Raw genomic sequence first — 21,026 nt, 5'->3', positions numbered from 1 at the left:
TAAAGGCAATTAAACCTAGGGAATTAGGTGCCTTATATAGATTTCCATGATACCCAGGTCATACAGTAATGGAATGCTAACACATGTCCAGCAGCAGTTTTCCAAGTAACAAAATGTTGCTTAGATGCCAGAACAGGTTGCAGAGCTAGGTGAGTTAAGACCTTACTATTTGTGACATTCACCAGAAATCAGCCTATTTGAGAAACTGATTTCTAGATCGAGGCCTTAATTTCTCACGGATAATATCCTAATGCTGGCTGTCTAGTTTTAGCATTCTCTAAAAATGGAAAAGAAACCAGAATGGATTCCTGGAAAAGTAAATGTGTGTTAAACTGTAAACAGCTGTGTCAAAATGTTAGCTTTAGAATTTGACATGTTCCTTTCTGGGTTTACAGGATCTGCGTGCACTTGCTTTGCTCCTGTCAGTCCACACTCCCAAGCAATTAAACCCAGCTCTAATTCCAACTCTGCAAGAGCTTTTAAGCAAATGCAGGACTTGTCTGCAGCAGAGAAACTCACTCCAAGAGCAAGAAGCCAAAGAAAGAAAAACTAAAGGTTAGCTTTGTGGACTAATATTAATTATACCTTCAGGGTGGGAGAGGGGGAAGAATACACTCAGTGTAACTGACTTTGTAATAGCTGTATGTTCAGTTGGGTCTCCTGGGTATAAATGCTAAGAACAAAATTTCCCGCAAACACCCCCCCGCCCCAGTGTGATCTCAATGACTCCTTTCAGAGAATGATGTTCATTTTTACAGATGATGAAGGGGCAACTCCTGTTAAAAGAAGGCGTGTTAGCAGTGATGAGGAGCACACTGTAGACAGCTGTATCAGCGACATGAAAACAGAAACTAGGGAGGTCCTAACCCCAACTAGCACTTCAGACAATGAGACAAGAGACTCTTCAATTATTGATCCAGGAACTGAGCAAGATCTTCCTTCCCCTGAAAATAGTTCTGTTAAAGAATATCGAATGGAAGTTCCATCTTCGTTTTCAGAAGACATGTCAAGTATCAGGTCACAGCATGCAGAAGAACAGTCCAACGAAGGTAGATTTGAAGACTGTAAAGAGTTCAAGGACCTCCACTGTTCCAAGGATTCTAACCTAGCTGAGGAAGAGTCTGAGTTCCCTTCTACTTCTATCTCTGCAGTTCTCTCTGACTTAGCTGACTTGAGAAGCTGTGATGGTCAAGCTTTGCCCTCCCAGGACCCTGAGGCTGCTCTATCACTCAGTTGTGGCCATTCCAGAGGACTCTTTAGTCACATGCAGCAACACGACATTTTAGATACTCTGTGTAGGACCATTGAATCTACAATCCATGTGATCACAAGGATATCTGGCAAAGGAAACCAAGCTGCTTCTTGACATTAGATGTAGCATGTCTACTACTTTTAAGGTCCCTTATCTCCATCCCCCACCCCCAAAGCTGTTTGTATAAGTTTTGCTTATTTCTGTTTTTGTGCTTCAGTTTGTCCAGTGCTCTCTGCTTGAATGGCAAGATAGATTTATAGGCTTAATTCTTGGTCAGGCAGAACTCCAGATGAAAAAATTTGCATCTTCAGTATACTTTCTAAAGGGCAATCAGATAACGGATATGTTTTATGTAATTAAGAGTTCACTGTAGTGGCTTTCATTTAATATGGCTGTCTGGGAGGAACAGGGTTCCCTGGCCCTGTACAATGTAATTTAAACTTACAGCATTTTTACTGTGTATAATATGGTGTCCTCTGTGCCAGTTTTGTACCTTATAATAGAGGCAGGTCGCCTCCGATCGCTGTGGTTCTTATTATCAAAATTAAGTTTACTTGTATACGGAACAACCACAAGAAATTTGATTCTGTAAAGAATCCTCTTTAGCTGTGGCCTGGCAGTATATAAATGGTGCTTTATTTAACAGAATACCTGTGGAGGAAATAAAGCACACTTGATGTAAAATTAATTGTTTTATTTTTATTGACATGACTGATTGCTATTCTGTGCACTTAATTAAACTGATTGTGATGACTTTTCATTTGTTTACATTTAACATTGCTTTAGTCTTCTCAGATGAAAGTAATGAGGACACTGAGCGGGAGGGAAGCATTTCTCCATCATACTCTATTTCCTTAGTGCTGGCGGCGATCCAGAACGTAAGCTGCCCCGCAGCCTGTCAGTCCTCCGCCTGGAGTGCATAACCACTGTGGGGAGTAGCCTGATGACAAGGCCCAAGGCACCTCACTCCAACATGCTTCTGAACACATGGCTGCTATGCTACCTAAAGAGCTACAGACCTTAAAACCCTGAAGTGAAATAAAGGAAAAGTATCGACATGCCACTTACTTTTTTGTCTTCCTGAACTAAAACTACAGAGTGGCTTGCCAGGACAAGCTTTAGTGGGAAACTTCAACTATCTGTACTCAGAGGCTCAATCTGTTCCCAGAGGAGCATCTATGGGAGGTAAGGTTAATACCTAATTTCCACATTGCTTGCTACTTTTAACCCAATGAGAGTCCAAGCATAGTAAAGATTCAAACAATGTTTTGAATTCTGTAAGAGGTCATGGATTTCATCCAATATAAATTAAGGGTGTTTTCTTTTTTAAAAGGATTGAGAAGAGGTAGACTTACAAAATCTTCTAACTAATTCAACCATTTAGGGTAGTCAGCTTCACTAAACATTTTATTTCTTCAAAATGCTGCTTCTGCCAACAGGATTATCATGCCCTCTTCTTTACAAACAGGAACTCCTTTACAGTCCAACTGCAATTCCGTTTGCCCTGGAGTAGGCACAAAATTCAGTGCAACTGTCGCATGGTGTTCTAGAAGAAAAAGAAGGAGCTTATTACTGCATTATGAAAACTATCCATACAGTACTACAACTGGCTTATTACAGTGGGGGTGGGGGGAGAAATCTTGAGTGTTTCCCAATTCTTATAACAAAGGATACTACTAACATACCTTCTGGCCAGTTCCTATATCTCCATTTCATGACGATCTTTTTATTTGTCAACTAAAAATACAGGGGAAATTCCCTTAAGACATCTTTTAAAACTTCCAGTGCAACACAGAAAATCCTTTCATTAAAACTCCTGAGGTACTAAAGGTAATCAACAAACAACATACAGTCCCATCTTCCAGGTTATATGCCAGCATCACTGAGAATCCATTGTTCTAGGTGCCACAATGTCCTTAACAGCAGTAACATCAAGGACAGAAGTATAGTGACAGTGGTAACCAAAACTGGGCTGATGTCAAGGGTGACACTGGGCAACACAGACCCTAGTGATTTAGGTGGCAGAAATGTGAAACTTCTAGACCAAGAGTTGAGGGGAATTAACTATACTTCTTTCTTCTAAAACCAGTACAATTACTATGCAACTAAGGCTTCATCTTTATCACTACTTAGTATTTGTAACATTTACTTGTTCTACACCAAGTATACGTAACTTTTTACCATAACCAATTTTATAAATTTCTCAAGTTTCTGTGAACTCAGATAAAAAAGCAAATTAAAAACAGAGATTTTTAAAAAGCAATGTAACAGAAGGGTCAGTCCCAGCTTACTTTTCTTTAACCCTAAAGCTTACTTACCAATTCTACATATTCGCCGGTGATTTTCCCATCAAACATTTGGAATGTCCCTCCTTTTTCAGCTTCTAATATAGCAAGAGATTTATAGCAAGAGATTTAGAAAATTTCTGCACCAGCTAACCAAGTAAAACATACAAGAGACATGTCATCCCATCATGCCCTATCACCTTTTGAACCTAAAGGCAAAGTATTAACAAAATCATCACTATGGTTTGGGGTTTTTGTTTTTTTGTTTTTTTCCTAATCCTCAATAGCATTTACTTACAGCTTTCTCTCCCTTTCTGAAGGAGAAAACCCAGTATTGTATCCCCTAAGTGCAGACATATTTCCCTAAAAATGCCCATCTTTTAGCCCCTTAAATTTTTTTAGAAGTTATCCTAAAGCCCTCTGTCACCACCACGCTAGGTCTCTTCAATCATAAAAAAAACATGGCTATCTGGGAAACCAAAAACCAGCTCCAGTTCTTAGTGGCACATTTTCTCCCCACATCAGCACTGGGGGCCCTAGCTTGGGAAGTTACTTACATCTTTCACAGTGAAGATGCTGTACAGCTGCTCTACAGTTGGGTCAAACAGTTCGGTCATGTGCAGTGTCACCGTGGGGATCCTCACACCCAAACCCATTGGAGATGAAGCGTGAATCTCAAGAAGAGTAGATGTTCCAAAGGATAACTAAATAGCATGCCAGGAGATAAAGCTACTTAGATTTAAAAATTCAGTCTTTCAGTCTTACCAAAAGGTCCTCAAATTCCACACTATACCTTCCAGACGCATGGAAAGAGCATGAAAAGCCTTTTTAGCACCACCAATCCCAGTTACTGTGAAACAGCTCATTGTGGCTATGAGCTAGCTCCTCGGCTCTGTTCTACTCCCAGGCCATGGCTTAACACCCCAAATCCTACTTGGACAAGTACATATGGCCCAGAGGGCACAAAGATAAGCAGATGAAGGACAACAGCACTTAAGGCCAAAGGCTGTCAATTCCCACCACCAGATTCCAAGAATGGGATCCCAAACCTCCTAAACCAAAAGTCTGAAGCGGTGTTTTCCACTGTGGTAGGTGAACCACAACATCACCAGGTTTTGTAATCTGCCTACCAAAAAACCCTGCCTTTGGAGCATTGTCTTGTACTAAATTCAGTATTTATCCCACAAGAAACCCTATTTATACATTCCCTTCCCTCAAGGATGAAAGTGTCATTTCATCATTTCCCAAAACAATGGCACAGGATACAAAGATGGATGAACTGGCCTTCCTCACTAGCCTTTGCAGCTCTCCATCATTTAGAGCTTTAAATATTCTCATTAAGCACTTCCTCTTCCCTCCCTACGTATTGGCCACCACAGCTCATACCTGCAAGGTATTCTCCATTTCCTTTTAAATGTCAATTTTAGGGAAGAAGACAATAACCTCACTTCCACGCAGTGCAGGAATTATCTAGGAGTTCCTCAGGAATTATCTCAACTATACCTGTAATACCTTTCATTCATTCGATATTCAACAAAGATTTATTAATAAGCACCTACTATGTGTCAGGCATTGTGCTAGAAGCTGGAGATACAGCAGTCAATAAGACACCTTCCATGCCACCTTAGAGCTTACAGTGTAGCAGGGAAGATAAACAAGTAATTATACAAACAACTGAATAAATTATTCCAGAAAAGTCTTAGCAATTCTGTAGGCAAAACAGTTCGCAATGTATACAATGCCGATAGTCACTAATCGTGCACTTACTTGTAACTAGCTCTCAACCTCCAGACTACAATTTTTATCCTGCAGCATAAAGAGTTGTTTCGGAAGCCTCAGACATAACCCTAACCTGGAAATCCAAGTACAGAGCAGAACTTGGGTAACTAGAAAAGGGACACACTGGTTCACAAGGGTGGCCTTCTACCCGTCTTAAGTGCCTTCATGTAATCTCCAAGGGCCTCTCTGACCTTGGCGGTGCCTGCAGTTTTCATAAGATCCTTCAGTATATCCCCATCTCCTTTCTTTTTACTCACGTTCATCTACAAATCAGAAACATACAAACATAAAAATCTGGTTTGATGTACTCTTACAACATCAGGACACATGGCTGGAAGAAGCACTATGACGGTGAGGGAAGGGGAAGAAGTGGATGTGAGAGATGTGCCAGGTTTCTTCACAGACTGAAAAGCTGTAAGGATTTTTTAATCCAAGGTCCACTGACTGGGTTGATGGCCAGATCTTAAGGGGACTTCTTAGAAATGTGAACTCCTTAATTTGCATACAAAATGTTGTGTGTATATGTGTATGTATGCTATTGATGATGTAGTCACACCCCATGGCTTTTATCAGGGTCTAGAAATGCGCTGTCCAGTATGGTAGCCACTAGCCACATTTGGCTATTGAGCACTTGAAATGTGGCTGGTCTGATTTGAGATGTGCTACGAGTGTGAAATAATACACACAACAGACTTTGAAGATTTAGTACAAAAAAAGACTGTAAAATAATCCCAATAATTTTGATACTAATTACATGTTTAAATGGTATTTTTATACATTCGGTTAAATAAAAATATAAATATTAAAATTAATTTCATTTGTTTCCTTTAACTTTTTTAATATGGCTACTCGAAAATTTTAAATTCCATATGTGGCTTGCATTGTATTTCTATTGAACAGCGCTGGTCTAGTACCCCAAAGCCACTGTCATTAGGAAAATCGAGTTCCCATGTAACACGGCCTTGGGCTACACTTTTTTGGTAGGGAGGAAGAAAGGAAGAGGGAGGGAGAAAAAGGGACAGTAAGAGTGGGGAGGAGGCAGACAGAGGGAAGCATCAGAAGGCCATTCTGGCTCTGGCAATGCCTCTGTGGTATTCTCAGAATAAAAAGAGATGTTGGTTTAAAATATTTCACATCCCTATGATTCACTTGAGATGGGTATGGTCCCAGATCCTGGGTCCCACTTTATTCTGTAATGCCACCAAGGGTTGAACCGAAAAGACCAGTTTAATACGCTGATGAAAAACTTTTCATCATGCTGAATATAGCGACGTGAAATCACAGTCCTTAAAGGCGTCAACCACATGTCTGAAGATGTGTATGAGACAGCGCCCCCCCCCCTTTTTTTTTTTTTTTTTTTTGAGGGCGAGCAGGAGAGGGGCAGAGAGAGAAAGGGAGACACAGAATCTAAAGCGGGCTCCAGGCTCTGAGCCGTCAACACAGAGCCCAATGCAGGGCTCGAATTCATGAACTGTGAGATCATGACCTGAGCTGAAGTCAGATGCTTAACCGACTGAGCCACCCAGGTGCCCGAGACAGCCCCATCTGTATAGCATTTTATAACCTTTAATAAAGGGAGAGGTTGTATGTTTCTCAGTATAATTTAATTTTTATGTCTTTGTAAGCCTTCATATTTAAATACATTCACAAATCAAAACCCCTTTGTCAAATTATCTTGGTTTGGAAAATATGGCTGCTGTACAAATGGTCCCTCCCCAGAACCAAGCTTTCGGCTCAAGAGGGCAATCACTGAGAATCAAGCCTGGGTGTTCCACAAGGCTCTAGCTCCCAGGAGAACTAGGAGAGCTAATCAAAAGCAACATGGACTAACTAGTTTCTGAAAAACCATGCGATACAATCACAGCTAAAAGCTGAATATTTTCACATTCAAAGGAAACAGCAGAGATGCAGAAACAAAACCCCATTCACCAAGCTGCACATCCGCCTAAGCACTTAACAGACCATACACTGTCACATTTATCTGATGCCACCCCTGAAAGACGAATTAGTCCCACTTCACAGATGAAAAGGCTGTGGAGGGCGTGGTCACCTGCCCAAGGACTACACCTGGTGCATGGGGCAGTCTGGGGCTTCCTCTTCTTTCCTACACGGCTCCACTCCACACCCCACACTGCCCCCCGCCCACCCAGCATAGTAAACCTTCTTGGCAAACAAACCCTTTACAATACACCACAACCACTGCACAGGAATCACAAAGTGTATTCAATAGTTTTTCAAATGCCCAACGTATACAGCAGAAGCTTGGACTTAAAAAACAAAACAAAACAAAAAAACAGATACCTCACCTCGGTGTCATCTACTTCATTTTCTTCAGAAAGGCTGAGTATTTCAATCAATCCCTTGTGCTTTGCACCAGATTCTTTAATTACACTTGAAATGAACAAAATACATTCTTCAATTGTAAAGTAACAACTGGTTTATGCCAAACTGCCTTAACTAAACAGCCCACCCTCCACACAGGGTGCACCACAGATGGTGACACGGCAAGCTCAAGGCTTTCCCAGCACACAGGTGTTCTGGCCTACAACAGAGATAGGCAAACAGCAAATGTGGAGGTAAAACCCAGCCAATGAAAGTGCACACAAAATTAGGGGCCAGGTGGAGGCATAAGACAAGTAAGTGGGCCTTTAACCCATGTGTCTGTTTTCCTCCCCCAATAATCTTTACCAGGATCAAAGCAGGATAAAGGGCTGTCTTGAAGAGCAGTCACATAAGGGATGGGAGGCCAGAAAGGGGCACGGAGTTGCAATCATGGAAAGCGTGAAGGGAGACAGGCTGTGACTTAGGGAAGTTATGCTTGGGCCCCACGCAGCTAGATTTCTTTCAATACCAAAGTGCTGATTTCAGTGACAACATCAAGATGGCAATGTAGTTATCCCCAACTTCAGTCCCCCTCACAAGACCAACTAGCAGCTATCTATCCACAGGCAAGACACCACTGAGAATCCCAGAATGCAGAAGCAAGGGAGATGCACCCTTGGTGGACCAAAGACAAGGACCAAAGAGAAGGGTAAGAGAAGTGGTAACACTGACCAAACTGCCCCTCCTGAGGCCAGCACAGAGCTGTGGTTTCTTCAATGGGAAAAAAAGTGGACATCCAGATCCCCGAGCATTGTGGGATGCTTCCCAGGAAGCCCTTCTGGGGTCTCAGCTAACAGGGACCACTGGGAATCAGAAGCGGGGGCAGGGCTTTCAATAACCAGAGCGCAGATCTTGTTGGACGGTGTTCTTGCTTGCAGCAGTGCATGAGCAAAGATTCCAGCCAGTGACTCTGCCCATCTGCAGAGCTCAGCTGGTACCCTATGTGACCAGGGCGCTTGGTTGGCGATTATGCCTGATTTGGACTCCTAGTCAACTGGCTGAAACCAGCTGTAGAGCCCATTCTACTGCCCCACCCAGGCAAAGAAGCAAATTTGCAGACCCACTCAACTGCTGACAGAAGCCCGACTACAGAATCTGGGCAGCCACAGAGCCCATCCTCTAGCCCCACTTGCGCAGGAAGCCAAACCAGCAGCCCTGCCCAACTGTTCAGCACAGCTTCTGGTCCTATAAGCAGGGAGCCTGAAGAGTGTCCCTAAGCAGCCTTGAAGCACAGCCTACAATTCTGCCCAAATGCTGGACACATCTTGTGGCCTTGCCCAGATAGGGAGCCCAGGCAGTGACCCTACCCAGCCACAGAGCACAGTCCCTAGCCCCAACCAACTACAGGATACAGCTGGAGGTCCATCCCCACCAGAGAACCCAGCCAGCAATGTTGCTCAAGAGCAGAGCACAACCAGAGGCTACCTGATCTCGAAACCAGGCCTGCAGACTTCTGGGGCACAGTCTGATCACAGAGCACAGCCTGAGATCAGGTCCAATCATGAAACTCTGCCTGTGGCCTGACCTCAACAGAGTCTAGCCAGCAGAACCATCTGGTCAGGATGGTCTAAGACACCACCCAACCAGGAGCAATGGTGGAGACCCACCCATAGTGCTGCCCAATCAGAGCCCAACCAGTGGCATTGCCTTTCCAGAGGACACATCCAGTAACCCCACCGGATCAGAGGTAACTACAGAGCCCAGCTAGTGACCCCAAGTGACCATGTAACACAGCCAACAGCCACACCCAGTCCGAAAGCCTGCCCAGCAGCCCTGCTTGAACACAGAGCCCAACAAGCAGACCCACCCTACCAAGGAGCCCAGCTAGTAGAGCCCTGACCCCCAACCACAGAGCATGAGCAGTGGTCTCACCCAACTAGAGACCCTGACAGCATGCCCTGCCTACCATGAATGCTACTAGCTGACCCACCCAGTAACCCATTCAAGCTAAGCTGAATGGTGAAGATTTTTCCTACTGAAGCAAACTGGTAAAGTCTGGAAAAGGAAACCACTTATATGTGCAGATACCAATGCAAGGAATTAAGGCTCATGAAGAATCAGGTAAACATGACACCACCAAAGGAAACTAACAAAGCTCCAATAACAGATCCTAAAGAAATAGAGATCCATGAACTATATAATCAGTAATTAAGAATAAACCTCTGGGGCACCTGGGTGGCTCAGTCAGTTGAGCATCCAACTTCAGCTCAGGTCATAATCTTACCACTTGTGGGTTCGAGACCCAAGTCAGGCTCTGTGCTGACAGCTCAGAGCCCAGAGCCTCCTTCAAATTCTGTGTTTCTGTCTCTCTCTGCCCCTCCCCAATGCTTTCTTTCTCCCTCAAAAATAAACAAACGTTTTTTTAAAAAAAGAATCAATTTCTTGGGGAGCCTGGGTGGCTAAGTTGGTTGAGCGTCCAACTCTTCATTTTGGCTCAGGTCATTGTCCCAGGGTCATGAGATTGAGCCCCGCATCAGGCTCCACACTGAAGCCTGCTTGGGATTCTCTCCCTCTGCCCCTCTCCCCCACTTGCACTCTTCTCTCTCTAAAATAAATTTAAAATTTTTTTTAATTAAAAAAAAAAGTTACATTTTAACAAGAAGGACAGACAGCTAAATAAAATTAAGAGAATAATACATGAGCAAAATGAGAAGTACCACAACGAAACAAAGCAGAAATCCCAGAGCTGAAGAATACAATGACTGAAGAACTGCACAGAAAGCTTGAACGGCTAAATTGACCAAGCAGATATAAAAACTAGTGAATGAGAAGATAGGTTATTTGAAATTGGCATCATAAAAACATAAGAATGTGACGGGCTCCTGGGTGGCTCAGTTGGCTAAGCACTGGCCTTCGGCTCAGGTGATGATCTCAAAGTTCATGAGTTTGAGCCCCACATCAGGCTCTGTGCTGACAGCTCAGAGCCTGGAGCCTGCTTCAGATTCTGTGTCTCCCTCTTTCTCTGCCCTTCCCCCACTCATGCTCGGTCTCTCTCAAAAGTAAATAAATATTAAAAAAAAATTTTTTTAGGGGCGCCTGGGTGGCGCAGTCGGTTAAGCGTCCGACTTCAGCCAGGTCACGATCTCACGGTCCGTGAGTTCGAGCCCCGCGTCAGGCTCTGGGCTGATGGCTCGGAGCCTGGAGCCTGTTTCCGATTCTGTGTCTCCCTCTCTCTCTGCCCCTCCCCCATTCATGCTCTGTCTCTCTCTGTCCCAAAAATAAATTAAAAAAAAAAAACGTTGAAAAAAAAAAAAAAATTAAAAAAAAAAAAAAAAAAAAAAAAAAAAAAAAATTTTTTAAACATAAGAATGTGTAAAATCCACCAATAACAGTAATATACATAGTATATATATATATTAAGAGTAAATATATAGTCAAAGTTAGATCTAATATTGTAATGGTGTTGCATAATTCAATTACAACTCTAATTTAAAAGCTAAACATACTAAAAATGATCCTAACTACAATAATTTATTACTAGATACAGAATATAAAAATATGCAAATTATAACATCAAGAACCTAAAATATGAGGAAGGCAGAAGTATAAATTTCTGTATGCTATCAAAGGTCTTAGTAGTTTAAATAGCATGTTATAAATATAAGACATTTCATGTACGTCTCAGGGTAACGACCTGAGGAAAACCTGTAGTAGGTACACAAAAGATTATGATAAAGGAGTTAAAGCACACCACCACAAAAAGGCATGAGATCACCAAGGAAGACAGCAAGAAAAGAAGGAAGAACATTGGATCTACAAAACAGGCAACAACAAAATGGCAAGTGTAAGTTGTTACCTATCAAGAATTACTTTAAACATAAACCATTAAATTCTCCAATCAAAAGACACAGAATGGCTGAGTGGATTAAAAAGAAATAAGAGACAACATCCAATAATCTGCTGCCTGTAACACAGAGGCTCACTTTAGCATGACAGTGAGAGTGAGGGGGTGAAAAAGATATTTCAAGCAAATGGCAACCAAAAAACAAAAAAGCAGGAGTAGCTATACTTGTGTTAAACAAAATATTAAGAAAAAAAGATGGTCAAAAAAAACCTAAGTAAGGTTGTTATATAATGGTAAAGGGATCAATTCATCAAGAAGATATAACAACTGTAAATATTTATGTACCTAACATTGAAGCACCTAAATATATAAAGCAAATACTGATAGATTAACTAAAAGGAGAAATAACTGGCAATATAATAATAATTGGAGACTTTAATACCCCATACTCAACAGTGGAGAGATCACCCAGACAAAAAATCAATAAGGAAACAGCAGATTTGAACATTATAGACCAAATGGAACTAACAGACATATACAGAACAATCCTTTAAATATCAACAGAATGTACATTCTTCTCAAGGATCCACACAACATCTTCTGGGATAAATCACATTGGACACTAAACAAGTCTCAACAAATTAAAAAATATAAAAATTTAAGTATCTTTTCAAACCACAATGGTATGAAACTAGAAAGTAGTAACAGGAGGAAAGCTGGAAAATTCACAGATACGTGGAAATTAAATAAAACATTTCTGAACCAATGGCTCAAAGAAATCAAAAGGGAAATTTTAAAAATAACTTGAGACAGGAGTGCCTGGATGGCTCAGTCAGTTAAGAGGCCAACTTCGGCTCAGGTCATGATCTCACTGGTTCATGAGTTCGAGCCCCACGTCAGGCTCTGCACTGACAGCTCGGAGCCTGGAGCCTGGAGCCTACTTCGGATTCTGTGTCTCCCTCTCTCTCTGCCACCCCACCCCACGCCCCCGCCACACACTGTCTCTCTCAAAAATAAATAAACATTAAAAAATAAAAACTTTAAAAAAATTAAAAAAAAAATAACTTGAGACAAATAATAGAAACACACACACCAAGACCTATGGGATGTAGAAAAAACAGTTCTAAGCAGGAAGTTTGTAGTGATGAGCACATAAATCAAGAAAAGGAAGATTTCAAATAAAGAACCTAACCTTATACCTCAACGAGCCAGAAAAAAACAAAGCCCAAAGTTATCAGAAGAAAGCAAATAAGAAGCATCTATAGATTCAATGCAATCCCTATCAAAATGCCAATGGAATTCTAAAATTTGCATGAAACCACAAAACACCCTGAACAGGCAAAGCAATCCTGAGAAGGAAAAACAAAGCTGGAGGCATCATAATTCCTGATTTCAAACTTCACTACAAAACTACAGAGATCAAAACAAAATAGTAGTGACATGAAAACAGACAAAGACCAATGGAACAGAATCAAGAGCCCAGAAATAAATCCATACATATATGGTCAACTTATATTTGACAACGTAAGCAAGAATACTCAGTGGGTAAAAGACAGTCTCTTCATTAAATGGTACTGGGAAGGTGTACCTGCATGGCTCAGTCGGTTAAGTGTCCAACTTCAGCTCAAGTCACAATCTCATGGCTCATGGGTTTGAGCCCCATGTCAGGCTCTGTGCTGACAGCTCAGAGCCTGGAGCCTGCTTCGGATTCTGTGTCTTCCTCTCTCTCTGCCCCTCCCCTGCTCATGCTCTCTCAAAACTAAATAAACATTAAAAATTTGTTTTAATAAATAAATGCTACTGGGAAAACTTAATATTCACATGCAAAAGACTGACACACTGGACCCCTATCTTATACCACTCAAAAAAATTAATTCAAAATGAACTAAAGACTGAAATGTTAAGATTTGAAACCATTAAACTCCTAGAAGGAGGATAAAAGCTCCCTGACAGCAGTCTTGGCAATGATTTTTGGATGTAACACCAAAACCACAAGCAACAAAAGCGAAACAAGTAGGACCATCTCAAACTAAAAAGCTTCCGCAAAGAAAAAAATCAGTCAACAAAATGAAAGGGCAACATGCAGAATGGGAGAAAATATTTGTAAACCTTATGTGATAAGAAGTTAATATCCAAAGTATATAAGGAACTCCTAAAACCTGACAACCACCAAAAAAAAAAAAAAAAAAAAGAAAAAAAAAGAAATAATAATCCCAGTAAAAATGGGCAAACTACATAAATAGACACTTACGCAAAGGAGATGTTTAAATAGATGACAGGTACATGAAAAGGTACTCAACATACTAATCATCAGGGAAATGCAGATCAAAATCACAATGAGGGGCATGTGGGTAAAGCAGCTGACTCTTGATTTTGGCTTAGGTCATGATCTCATGGTGGTAAGATCAAGCCGGGAGTGGGAGCTTGGGAGTCTCAGTGTGGAACCTGCTTAGGATTCATTCTCTTTCCCTTTCTCTTTCTCTCTTTGTCTTTGTCTTTCTCTCTCTCTCTTTCTCTCTCCCCCTCCTCTCCCTCTCCCCCACTTGCACATGCACGCTCTCTCAAAAATTAAAAAAACAAAACAAAACAAAAAGATCTATGGGAACAGGGGCACCTAGGTGGCTCAGTTGGTTGAACGTCTGACTCTTGATTTTGGCTCAGGTCATGATCTCAGGGTCATGGGATCAAGCCCCCATTTGAGCTCCGAGCTGGGTGTGGAGACTGCTTGCAATTCATTCTCATATTCCCTCTCTCTCTCTCTCTCTCTTCCTCTCCCGCTGCCCCTCTCTCCTGCTCTCTCTCTCTCAAAAATAAAATAAAAAAATTTTAAGTTTAAAAAACAAAAAACCAAATCACAATGAGGGATCACCCTACATGTGCTGGAATGGCCAGGATCAGAAAGAGGTAACAAGTGTTGGTGAGGATGTGGACAACAGGGAACCCTTGTGTGCTGTTGGTGGGAATGCAAATTGATGCAGCCACTGTGGAAAACTGGATGGAGGTTCCTCAAAAAAATTGAAACAGAAGTACCATATGATCCAGCAATCCCACTTCTGGGTATACCAGTAAAACCTTGGTTTGTAACCAGAATTCGTTCCAGAAACATGCTTGTAATCCAAAGCATTTGTCTACCCAACTGTTTTCAAGTTGTGCTTGTTGTGGGCTCAGTTGTGATCGGTTGTGATCATGTGCCATTTGGCGTCACCTACTACTCGCACTGCAAGATATTGCTCATTTACTGAGTTAAAATTTACTGGAAATGTTTGCTTGTCTTGCAGAACGCTCACAGAACAAGTTACTCACAATCCAAGGATTTACTTATATCCAAAGGAAATAACATCACTATCTAAGAGACATCTGCACCTCCATGTTGACTACAGCATTATTTACAGTTGCTAACACATGGAAACAACTGAAGTATCCACTGATGGATAAATGGATAAAGAAAATGTGGTGTACACACACACACACACACACACACACACACACACACACACACACTATTATTCAGTCATAAAAAAAAAAAAGGAAATCCTGCTATTTGGAACAACATGGATGGACCCTGCGGGCATTATGCTAAGTGAAAAAAAGTCAGACAACGACAAAAATGATATCTCATTTACATGTGAAATCTAAAAAATCAAACTCCTAGAAACGGAGAGTAGTTTGGTGGTTGCAGGGAGCCAGTGGTGTTGAAGGTGGTCAAAGGAAACAAAGGGTCCAAACTTCCAGTTACAGGAAGAGTAAGTTCTGAGGATGTAATATACAGCCTGATGACTACAGTTAACATTATTATATTATATATTTGAAAGTTAGTAAGAAAGTAAATCTGAAAAGTTCTCAACATACACACACAAAAATGGTAACTATATGGGATGAGAGATGTGTTAACTAACCTTATTGTGATCATCATTTCTAATACACACACACACACACACACACACACACACACACACACACCCCATCAGGCCATATACCTTAACCTTATACAGTGTTATAAATCAACTGTGTCTCAATAAAGGTGGGAAAAAATTAAAGTTTAATTTAAAAAAGAAAAAAAAAATGACCAGTGTTGACTCTTCCCCAGAGGGTCCCACTTGCCACCTCTGGGGCTCACTGCTAGAGGAGAAAAGCACAAGGGGTGAGGGTAGGGCATCCTCAGCCCTGTCTTGGAGTAGCTGAGTCTTATCTCACAAAGGAGGTGGTTGCCACTTTGAAGTGAGGGAGACAGAAGAGACACAAGGCCACGAGATTCCCTGGGACACTCGGAGCCCTGTGCTGGGGGTGGGGTAGGGTGAGGGTGTAAGGTGCCAGACCCTGCCATGTCCAGCCAACAGCAGACAATGAAGGAGCAACAGAGAGAAAACCTCTAGCCAGAAGGTCCCAGGCAGGAGTGGACTTTTGACACTTGTGGAGCACCTTCCTGGGCTCAAGCCCAGCTCTAGCAAAGCGGCCAGTAGGGCAAAAGCCCAAGGCCAGCTTGCTGTGGAACTCTCTAACCCAACTCTCAAGAAAGGAGCCGACTCCTGGGCAAAGGCCCAAACTTTAACTCAGTACAATCTTCTACAACTAGATCTCTCCCTCTCCCCTCCTCTTCCTTTTCCCCTTTGTCTTCATATCCATGATTATTTCAACAAGTATTCACTGAGCCCAGACTGTCTGTCAGCCAGGAACTAGGCACCACAGCAGAAACTTACTCTTTTAACAAACACACAACGTTCCAGACAGTGATCTGGGCCTGGAAACAAAACCAATCCATCCCTAACCAAATGACTTAAAGAATGAAAACAACACAAATGTTCATCAGCTGATGAACAGATAAACAAAACATGCTATATCTGTACAACAGAATATCATTCAACCATAAAAAGGAATGAAACATGCTACAACATGGATGAGTCTTGAAAACATTATGCTAAGTGAAAGGAGCCAATCACCTCCATGTGTGACCCAAAACTATAAAAGTCATAGAAGAACACAGGCAGTAATTTCTCTGACACTAACCACAGCAACTCTTTTCTAGATATGTCTCCTGAGGTAAGGAAAATAAAAGCAAAAATAAACTATTGCGATTACATCAAAATAAAAAGCTTCTGCACAGCAAAGGAAATGATCAACAAAACTAAAAACCTACTGAATGGGAGAATATATTTGCAAAAGATATATCCAATAAAGGATTAGTATCCAAAAGGCACAAAGAAATTCTACAGGGGTGCCTGGCTGGCTCAGTCAGTACAGCCTGTGACTTTTGATCTTGGGGTTGTGAGTTTGAGCCCCACAATGGACGCAGAGCTTACTTTAAAAAATAAAAATATTTTTTTGAAAATAAAAAACTTCTGTAACTCAACACCAAAAAAATAAATAATCCAATCTAAAAATGGGCAAAAGACATGAACAGACATTTCTCCAAAGAAGACATACAGATGGCCAACAGACACATGAAAAGATGTTCAACACACTAATCATAAGAGAAATGCGACTCAAAACCACAATGAGAGATCACCTCACATCTATCAAAATGGCTAAAATCAAAAATACAAGAAACAGGGCACTGGGCTGCCTCAGTCAGAAGGGCAGGCTTGATCTTGGGGTCATGAGTTTGAGACCCACATTGGGTGTAGAGATTACTTAAATAAATAAATATTTTAGAAAACAACAACAGGAGAAATAACAAGTGTTGGTAAGGATGTGGAGAAACGGGAACCCTCTTGTACTGTTGGTGGGAATGCAAACTGGTGCAGCTACTGTGGAAAACAGTGTGAAGTTTCCTCAACAAATTAAAAATAGAACTACCCTATGATCCAGAAATCACACTACTGGGTATTTACCCAAAGGAAATGAAAACACTAATTCAAAAATATGTGCACCCCTATATCTATTGCAGCATTATTTACAATAGCCAAATTATGGAATATTTTATTCCAATATATATATATATATATGTGTGTGTGTGTGTGTATATGTTTATATATACACACACACACACACACACACACACACACGAAGTATTATTCAGCCACAAAAAAAAATGAAATCTTGCCATATGCAACAACATAGATGGATCTCAAGATCCATCCAACATTTAATAAGTCAGAGAACGACAGATACCATATGATTTCACTCATATGTGGAATTTAAGATGAGACCGAGTAATATATACAATTGTTCAATCCCTATATTGTACATCTGAAACTAATTTAACACTTATGTTAACTATACTGGTGTTAAAATTAAAAAAAAAAGGGGGGGGGGGTCATTCACAAAAGACCACATACTCTAGGATTCCATTCATAGAAGTGTCCAGAAGAGGCAAATCCACTGAGACAGAAAACAGATCAGTGGTTGCCAAAGACTGGGAAATGACTGCTAACGAGTTCAGGAGTTTTTGTGAGTGATGAAAATGTTCTAAAATCAACTGTAGTGACGGCTGCACAACTCTGTGAGTGTGCTGGAAACCACTGAACTGCATACTTTACATGGATGAACTATATGGTATGTGAATCAGATCTCAATAAAGCTGGTATTTTCAAAAATCCCTGCCCTGATGAATGGGGGCTGGAGGGCAACCAGATAAATAAAATATTTAAGTAACCATATAAAGATACCAAATAACAGTGCTGTGGGGGAAAATAAAGTGGGAAGGGAGACAGTACAAGGAAGGGACCTGCGATCTTTGTATAACAGAGATAGGTGGCTTCACTCAGGACAAGGACCTGAAGGACCCAAAAGAGTCCGCATACAGAGAAGAGTGTTCCAGCAGCTCCAGAAAACTCTAGGGCTCACAAGTGCCTGGCAGACAAGAGTCCAGCTGCAATCAAAGAGCCCTAAGCAGGGGCACCTGGGTGGCTCAGTCGGTTAAGCGTCCGACTTCGGCTCAGGTCATGATCTCACAGTCTGTGAGTTTGAGCCCCGCGTCGGGCTCTGTGCTGACAGCTCAGAGCCTGGAGCCTGTTTCAGATTCTGTGTCTCCCTCTCTCTCTGACCCTCCCCCGTTCATACTCTGTCAATCCCTGTCTCAGAAATAAATAAACATTAAAAAAAATTAAAAAAAAAAAAAGAGCTCTAAGCAGCTGTGTGATGGGAGAAAGGGAAGCCCCCAGCTTGTCGGACATGACAGAAGGGTATCTGTAACTATGAAGACCAATTCAGGGGCCAATAAGTGCTAGGCTAATATCAGTTCTAAAAATATCTGCTGAACAAGTGAATGATAAATGAACCAACTCTGCCCCAAGGCTGCCTCCAGCCCTAGCTGTCCCCTGAGCCCCGTTACCTTTCCAGCTCAGTCTGATGTTCCACTCATAGAAGAAAATCAGCTTTCCTTTGTGGCTGCTGCAAGAAGCCTCACCTTCTACCTGCTTCAGCTCACTGATCACACGGTGTCCAGTCTCATTCTCCACGACGATGCCCACCAGGAGGTCGCGGAGCTTCCCCTTGGACAAGCTGGTAGCATCCCGCTCTGTCCTGCCAGGGACCAGAAAGGAAGAGCCATGAATGGAAGCCCCAGCTGGTATCCACATGCCCAGGCTGGGGCATCAGGGCAGTGAGATCCGCTCATCTCCTCTCAGGCAGCCTTGACAGACCTACCAATCTCAAAGTTCCAAATGTGCTTCTTAAATCAGATTTCCACCAAATATCTTTTCATATTCCCGCTCAGTTCCTTAGGATACTATTATCCACTATGTAAAGTAGTATTTTGTCTTCAAAACACTAGCTTATTTGGGGCCAAGGGGTCTAGCAATCTCACCCATTGGAAATGGATGGGCAAAGCGACCATACAAAAAGGCAGTAATAACCGAATTAATTTTAATCACAAGACAAATGATCAAGTGTTTTCACACATATATTATCTCATGCAATCTTCCCAAATAAATGCTTCCATTTTAGGGAGTGGAAACGAGGTGAGAGAAGTCCCTGATGTGTCATGGTGACGGTGCTGGGAAAGGAGAGGCCAGGGCTCCTTCAATAAGCCGCTCACAAGCTGACGGCTTTACTCTGCCCTGACCTGCCTCAACATCAGCTTGATGGCCTTGAGGTAACACAGCCCTCAGTGATGCTGCATCACCTCCTGAAACTCTGGGGCAGAGAGGGAGGCAAGTATTAAGCCCATGTTCCAGATGACATCCAAAAAGGATGTGCAACCGCTCAAACTCCTAGAAGGCGGGGCTCACTAAAAGCCAATCGAGTTAGATCTACAGCTGAGATCCAATTTCCTGTTCTTTCCACTACACGCAGACCAACGGACAAGCGCGCACACACGCGCACACTCTAGCTCCTTTTAACTTCTAGAAACAACAAGAGGGGTGGGGGGTGGGGGAGTCTTAAGGTCACAGACTGTCAAAGTTGAACAGGTAAGTCAGATACCATTCGTGGGGCCCAAACCAAGTTTCATAAGAAGGAAACTGAAGTTCCACAGCCAAGTGCAGATAAGCCCCCAGGTCTCCGGACTCACCTGAGGCTTATTTACAGCAGCGCTCTGAGCAGCTGCGGGGGCGGGGAGAATCCTCTGCACCTGTGCAGGCCCCGCCCTACGGAGGGAGCGCCGCGGCCCGAGAGGCCTGGCCACCCCACCCCGCAGGGCACCCGGAGCCCGGTGCTCGCAGAGGGGCCCCACCATCCGGCCCGCCGCTGCGGAGGAGGAGGCCCGAAAGCCCCGGCCCCCGCCCGGCCGCACCAGTGCCAGTTGTTCACATTGGTCCCGTCCTCCCGCTCCTCCACGATCCAGCGCGGGTCCCCCTGGCCCCATCTGGCCATGTCTACGCTGACGGAGCGGCCTCCGCGGAGAACAAGAAAGGGCCTCCGTGCGGGATGCCCTGCGGCTCCGTAGCGACGTTTCCGGCCTCCGAGCCCGAGATCCGAGCGTTCGCGGCACCCAGAAGGTGCCAGAAAATCCCGCCCCCTGCGCCGCCCCGCCCCGCTGCGGGGCGCGGAGAGAGCAGGAGCCCTGCCGGGGATCCGGGAGGCGGGGTCGCGCGGAGCAGTGCAGTGTTGGGGCCGGGAGGCCGCGAAGCCCAAACGGGGCCGCACGGTCTGGGAGGCAGGGGTGATGGGGGCAAGGCGTCCGAGAGGTACGGCTGGAGAGGGGCCCGAGCCAGGAGCCCCGGGCCCGCCAGGGGACTCGCAAGTGCAGAGCCCAGGAAGGGGACCTTCGGCCGCCTGCAAAAAACCGAGACGCCGTTTAAGGATTCTTTATTACTATCGCAGTGATCATTTTCAGTGCAAGCAAGTGGTGGGTAAGGGACGCCTGAGGGAGGTATTGGGGATGCAGCTGGCAGGCTGTCAGCGGCCCCGCTAACGGTATTCGGTGAACCTGGTCCTGGAGGATGCGCCCCGAGCACTTGATCACCCTGTTCGCGGTGCGACAGACTCCAGCTCGGAGCGCGCGCACGGTGCGCTGTGGTCTGTGCTGTGCGCACGCTCTTCACGCCGCAATCCTACTCTGTTCCTGCAGAGTTGGTTCACCCTGGTTCTCACGCCTTTCCAACACCTGTGCAAGCAGCACGAACTGCCAAGTTCTGTTACTTCAGAAATGTTTACATTCTATGCA

At 43.3% G+C, this 21,026-nt stretch overlaps 2 protein-coding genes across 4 annotated transcripts in view; one reads left to right on the top strand and one right to left on the bottom strand.

Moving 5' to 3' along the window:
- Window positions 1-2,008, top strand: part of USP34 (ubiquitin specific peptidase 34) — a 248,353-nt gene extending 246,345 nt beyond the window's left edge. For all 3 annotated transcript variants that reach the window (XM_042932359.1, XM_042932358.1, XM_042932360.1), the window contains 2 exons: window positions 396-555; window positions 759-2,008. In XM_042932359.1, the coding sequence (XP_042788293.1) occupies window positions 396-555; window positions 759-1,366 (768 nt within the window). In that variant the 3' untranslated portion in view covers window positions 1,367-2,008. The remainder of the gene's footprint in view (window positions 1-395; window positions 556-758) is intronic.
- Window positions 1,932-20,320, bottom strand: LOC122215236 (activator of 90 kDa heat shock protein ATPase homolog 2-like). The gene is given in 9 exon segments (XM_042930323.1): window positions 1,932-2,690; window positions 2,692-2,798; window positions 2,938-2,989; window positions 3,571-3,666; window positions 3,669-3,686; window positions 4,095-4,241; window positions 11,925-12,030; window positions 18,704-18,943; window positions 20,154-20,320. Coding segments are annotated over 9 exon segments (912 nt in total). The 5' UTR covers window positions 20,234-20,320; the 3' UTR covers window positions 1,932-2,624.
- Window positions 20,321-21,026: the final 706 nt, after the last annotated feature.

Source organism: Panthera leo, chromosome A3 (genome assembly GCF_018350215.1).
Source record: "Panthera leo isolate Ple1 chromosome A3, P.leo_Ple1_pat1.1, whole genome shotgun sequence".
Taxonomy (NCBI): domain Eukaryota; kingdom Metazoa; phylum Chordata; class Mammalia; order Carnivora; family Felidae; genus Panthera; species Panthera leo.
The sequence above is the reverse complement of the archived record's forward strand: the minus strand, read 5'-3'. Positions and strand labels throughout refer to the sequence as shown.